General features: G+C 35.6%; 1 protein-coding gene across 2 annotated transcripts in view; it reads left to right on the top strand.

Moving 5' to 3' along the window:
* The first annotated feature begins 928 nt into the window (after positions 1-928).
* G6pc2 (glucose-6-phosphatase catalytic subunit 2) overlaps positions 929-5,948 on the top strand; it is an 8,367-nt gene continuing 3,347 nt past the window's right edge. The window contains exons 1-3 of one of the 2 annotated variants that reach the window (XM_004634779.1): positions 929-1,237; positions 1,775-1,884; positions 4,054-4,165. In XM_004634779.1, the coding sequence (XP_004634836.1) occupies positions 1,017-1,237; positions 1,775-1,884; positions 4,054-4,165 (443 nt within the window). In that variant the 5' untranslated portion in view covers positions 929-1,016. The remainder of the gene's footprint in view (positions 1,238-1,774; positions 1,885-4,053; positions 4,166-5,948) is intronic. The other variant, XM_004634780.1, reaches the window with a different exon arrangement.

The raw sequence follows: 5,948 nt of genomic DNA, 5'->3' as shown, positions 1-5,948 counted from the left end.
TATATCTAGAGCCATCTTTGGCCACCTGGCAGGCTCAGTTGTTTCCATTTTCATTTCCTGGGCAGAACTTAGTGCTCAAAAGCCAGCGCCTCCCTCTGACTGAGATCCCGCCCTTCTGTTCACGCCCACTGACCTTTTTGTTTGGGGGCGTCCCACCTACTTCTAGTGAACACTGTTTTCAACAAACCATTTTGCTGATTGATCAAAAGTGCACTGAAGTCTACTCACATGAAGAGTAGACTTTCACTGAAGTCTTTCACTGAAGAGCAGCTCTCAAATCATCTCAACTATATTCTCCAGTCAGTAAAAAGCACAACTCAATTTTAACACATTTCTGTTACCCAAATGACCACCATTTCTGCTTTTTTTTTTTGCCTCACAGTAAAAAAATAACATTACCTCTCAGACCTTCTACCTTCTATTCTTCTCTTTGATAATAAATACTATTATTTATAAATATAAATGTTATATTTATAAATTTCATTCAAAATACTACAATCAGAAAATAATCTGTCATGTAAAATTTTCATGCCCATATCTTTACCATTTTCCTCAAAGACCCAGTAGAATAGTCAGAATAACAGTCTATCTTACATCAAAATGCAAGACTTTAATAAGAGCTATTTGACATGCAATAATTATTTGCATAGTCTTCTGGCCAAGCATAGAAATTGCTAATGTCTCTCCTGCAGGAAATGAACTGTGCAAAAAATTTCAAACAAACACAATCCAACTGTTCACACAAATGGGAGATTGCATAAGAAATTCATTGTGCTCTATCCAAATTTCTCCTCAAATTGCCACAGATCAGCATGTACTTCACTTGTTTTCCGCCAATTAAAATCACAAACAGATGACCTTTTCAACAGAGGTGAACAGAGACATCTCTTTTCCACAGATGGTGAGTGTCACATGTCACAGTAATGGCTCCACACGCCGTGAGGGCAGTGCATAAAACCAGTGGGACTTAGAGTACACTGCGCCAATTGCTCTATGTTTGCCTCTGCCTATTTCTCATGATGGATTTTCTTCATAAGAATGGAGTGCTTATTATTCAACATTTGCAGAAGGACTATCGGGCTTACTACGATTTTCTAAATTTTATGTCCAATGTTGGAGACCCCAGGAATATCTTTTCTATTTATTTTCCACTCTGGTTTCAACTTAATCAGACAGTTGGAACCAAGATGATATGGGTAGCAGTCATTGGGGATTGGTTCAATCTTATATTTAAATGGTAAGACTTCTGTTTTCTTTTTCCCTGAAACTTCTTAGATTTGTTGCTTTTGCTTCAGATGTGTATAATTTAACTTAGAAATTCTTTCAAACATACTATTTTAATATTTGAAAACCAATTTCATAAGTAGAAATTACAAAAAGCATAGAAGTGTATACTTTAACTGACTTAAGAGTAAACTCTAAAACCCTATAACATTTTTTGATAACCAAGAAGTTAGTTAAGGGAGCAGCACATTATGAGTAGGTTGATGATTTTAGGGATCATTTTGATATTTCCTAAGTACCCAAAGCACCCAGGGACATTCCTCACAAGGAAAAAAGTTCCTATGCTTATGGGACAGTAGGGTGCTAAACCCCACATGACTACCCTCTACAATGAGTGAAAGACCAGAATCCAAGTCATTTCAGTCTCTTAATCGTGAGCTTTCCTCATCAATTTTCTACTTATGCCATTTTTATAGTAAAAAAATGCCAAAGTAAGTAATAATTGTGTGCTTAAATATATGTATGAGTATTTATATTTCTTCAAATACAGGATATTATTTGGTCATCGGCCGTACTGGTGGGTTCAAGAAACTCAACTTTACCCAAATCATTCAAACCTATGCCTTGAACAGTTCCCTACTACATGTGAAACTGGTCCAGGTAAGCAATTAACATAGCCTGAAGTTACTGAAGACATTCCAACACACAGTCATTATGTATGATTATCGTCACATCATGATTATGATATTATATAGAGTATGAATCAAAATGTCGCAAGTGAGGAGGCTAAAAGTTCATAAGCATCAGCATTGCTAATGAGAAAGTAGCTTTATGAATAATCCAATTCTATTCTGTTATTGGTGAGAGGGTAGGTTGGGAGAATACTCCCCAAATAATTTTATAATTTAATATTTATTTTTTGGGAGAATGTAATGCCTTAAAACTAAGACAATCAGGGGCTGGTGAGATGGCTCAGTGGTCTAAAGCACCTACTTAGAACAAGCTAAGCTCAAGCAAAGCACAGGGACCTCGGTTCAATCCCCCAGCACCACATGCCAGCCCACCCGCCCCCTGGTGGGCTGAGCTGGCCACACACTAAATAAATAAATAAATATTTTTAAAAAAATTTCTAAAAAAAGAAAATGTTTAAAAAAAAAAAAAAAACTAAGACAATCAGGAAAACAGAACAAATTCCCAAAGAATACTACTTAAGGCCTAGAAATGTTGACTCATCCGCTGTTCAGCTACTTTCAAAGTTATTAGAGGTCTTCTAAGACCCATGAACAGAAAATAGATAAGTTTTGTGTAAGCAGAGTAAGGTCTCCTCAATATGACTGTTTTCAGTACACATTATCTCTAATCTTAGAACTTTTTTCTTGTATGTGTAGTAAAGTAGTAGCTTTCTCAGGACATTTCCTTTTTTGTTACAAATAAGATTCTGAATAAGAAGTTTAGAACTGTAAAGAGAAGGTCTGGGATTAGCTCAATGGTGGAGCACTCACTTAACTATGGAGGCCTTGGGTTTTATCCTCAGCACTGCCAACAACAAAAGAACAATTTCAAAAAGGTTATTTAAAAGGTGATTTGAAATGTATGTAAAAGAAAATTACACACTGTTTTAACTTATAAGAATGTGTTTTATTGTACCTCACCAGCTACAAAGCATAAAATTCTTGCAAATTGAAATCCTTTGAAAATAACCCTGAAGATGGTGAATGTACGTGTTCTGATGGATTTTCCAAATGCCCTTTTGCTCTCATAAAATATACATATGCTTGTTATATCACATATCATACCATACTATAAATGCATTATGTGGTTGCTTAAACTCTATGCTCCATCAAGTAGGGGTGATATGTACTTCTATCTTTGTGAAATTAGTGTGCAGTGAATGGACAGATGGATAATCTTGGAGATAATTCAAAAGTCATTGTGGTCTATTCTACCACTTCCCAGCATTTATTCTGTCCTATGAGGGGTGTGTGTGTGTGTGTGTTGTGTCTCTGAGCGAGAGAGAGAGAAAGAGAGAGAGATTCTATATTTGCTCCTTGGAGACAGTTCACTTACGTATGCAAAAGCTTTTGAAAATTCCTATAGACTACAAATAGGTTTGTCTTTGTTTAACAAAAAAAAGAGACTAGTGTCTTGTGTTTTCAAAGACTGTATTTACCTACAGGGAATATTTGCTAGGGGAAAAATTCTGGCCAACATCAAAGTACAGTGATTAAAATTAAAACCAAGCAGCGTGGGAGAGACATTCTGGGATCAGCAGGGCTACCTGGTTTTTCTGCCTGCGTTACCATTCCCTGGACAGCGTCTCCTCACTCCCCGTGCATAACAAAGATCCTCACTGCAGCATCACAAGATAGGCATATGGATAGCTGCTTGCATGCAGCTGTCATTTCTGAATCAATCAATAAACCACAAACCTAGCGATGACATTCTTTAGAGTTTGACTTTTCAGCTGGAGGAAGATTAATTGATTCAAGATCCAATATAAATACTTTAATCTTCTGGCCAATTAAAAACAATCAGACATGAAGAATGAATAGTGTTTTAGATTTTGATGTAAAAGCCTGGACTATATAGACACCTGGAATTTAATGAACTTAAAAACCTAGAAAAAATATTTTTGAGATAGTGTTCACTCAGTTTGACTCAGTGTTCTTTATTTTTACCTGCTTCTTAAACGTTTACATATTGTAAAGTCCTGTGGGTTTTTTTTTTCCTGAGTTATTTGTAATTTTGTGGCAATTATGCTGTTCCCATGTCTGTTTCTGATCTTGGTGTTTAATTAACCGTCGTTCCAATGGATGCTACTTGTTGCAGGAAGCCCGTCTGGTCATGCGATGGGCTCATCGTGTGTCTGGTATGTCATGGTAACCGCTGCCCTGAGCCACTCTGTCGGCCGGATGGACAAGTTCTCTGTCACCCTGCACAGGTCAGCTTGGCTCCAGCCGCTGGAGTGCTGGAGTGAACGTCTTTGAACACACAGTCTCTCCTTATAAGAATTCACTTTGGTGTATTTTTAGTTGCTGAATAAAATGTGCTTATGCTGTTTTATCATCTCCAAAGTAGCAGAGTGAATAGAAAATTAATATTTTGCTTTAAGGTAATGTCCTAATTAGCTCATGGCTATTGCCAACTCTATTGCCACTTTACAATACAGTTGGAAATGTTTAACTGACTAATGACTTGCTAAATGTGCCTTTGGGTGGTCAAAATTCAATTCTTATTTTGGTAGCTCCTAAATAAGTCATCTAAAATTATGTAAGAAAATATTTCTTTGTGTGCAAGTTCCCTTGCTTTAAGACTAACTGGGAGTTTTAAGAATCATCATTTCCCTCGAATGCATCAGTTTGTGTGGAAAAATTATGTTTCCTATTTTGTGTAGCTCATGCTTTTTAGAGCGATAACATATATTCTAGCTTTAATGAATGTGCACTCTTTTAATTAAAAACATTATAGTGGACAATTTAAATTTGAATTTTAATAGACCTAATGTTAGGAGATTTCTTAATGTTTAAGATTTGTAGGGGCCAGGAAGATAGCTCAGTAGTATAAGCACTTGCCTGGTAAGCGCAAGGGCCTGAGTTCAATCCCTGGTTCTAAAAAAAAATAAAAAAAATTGTAGGATTTGAAGTGGTTTCTTCTTCACTGAAATCCTTTAAAACAATGCTTAGCACCACTTTGAATATAAATTATTAGACTACCTGAGATAAGTGTATCAGTTAAGCTTAAAAAATAACTAGCACATGCCATTGTATATAAGTTCTTCTAAATTAAATACATTTCAAGATTATCATGTATATTACTTTTTATTTATTTATTTATTTTTTATTTTTAATGTATTTAGTACAGGGTCTACAGGGTCTCACTACACATCTTGGACTCGTAGTGATCTTCCCATTTTCAGCCTCTCAAGCACTGGGATTACATGTGTGCGCCACCACGCCCAGTCTCAATCGTCAGCTAAGGTGCCCTGGGGTCAGAGCCGGACTTTTTAAAGTAGTATTAAAGAGTATAAAATACAAATTTCTGTAGTTTATTCTCTGTTTCAATTAACAAGCCAAGAAAAAAGTTTCTTTAAAAAAAAAAATCCCTATAGTACCTTTTTTACTTTTATAGTATCAAAATTTTCTCTATCTATAAAAATTTGTTGAGCTATCTTCTTACCTTGACTTTACCAAATCCTTTTTATTCAACCACATGGATAGTCCCTGATTACTTTCTCTTTGATACTCTTGTTTCTCTTTGTAATCTATTCTTTCTCTGAATTCCATCTGATTATCAGGGACAAACCATTAAAGATTCCTAGAACTCTATACCATTAGCTTTATTTTTTTTTAATGACAAGCACTCCTTATATTTTAATATTTTTATAATTTTTTTGCACATTGCTGCTTCTAATTGAAAGTGGTAATTTGTTTCCATGTTTCTTACTTTTGTATCTCAAAACACAAGAAACCAAGTGAGAATTTACCCAGGAAAGAACACACATGCTGGTCTTGTCTAAGGAGTAACGGCCTTAGCACGTGTATTTTCTTCAAACAAAGAGAAAGAAGGTTAAAGAGAAAGCACATATGACAGAGCACAAAACATATATCATTCTATTCTTGATTATCCTGGATATTATTAATTCCCCAAAGCTCCAATTTCCACAAATGTTTTTACATTAAAAGTTTTCCTGGGGCCAGGGAGATGGCTCAGTGAAATAAGTGCTT

The sequence above is a fragment of the Octodon degus genome, unplaced genomic scaffold, assembly GCF_000260255.1.
Source record: "Octodon degus isolate 3935 unplaced genomic scaffold, OctDeg1.0 scaffold00065, whole genome shotgun sequence".
Classification (NCBI taxonomy): domain Eukaryota; kingdom Metazoa; phylum Chordata; class Mammalia; order Rodentia; family Octodontidae; genus Octodon; species Octodon degus.
This window is presented reverse-complemented; position numbering and strand designations above follow the sequence as displayed.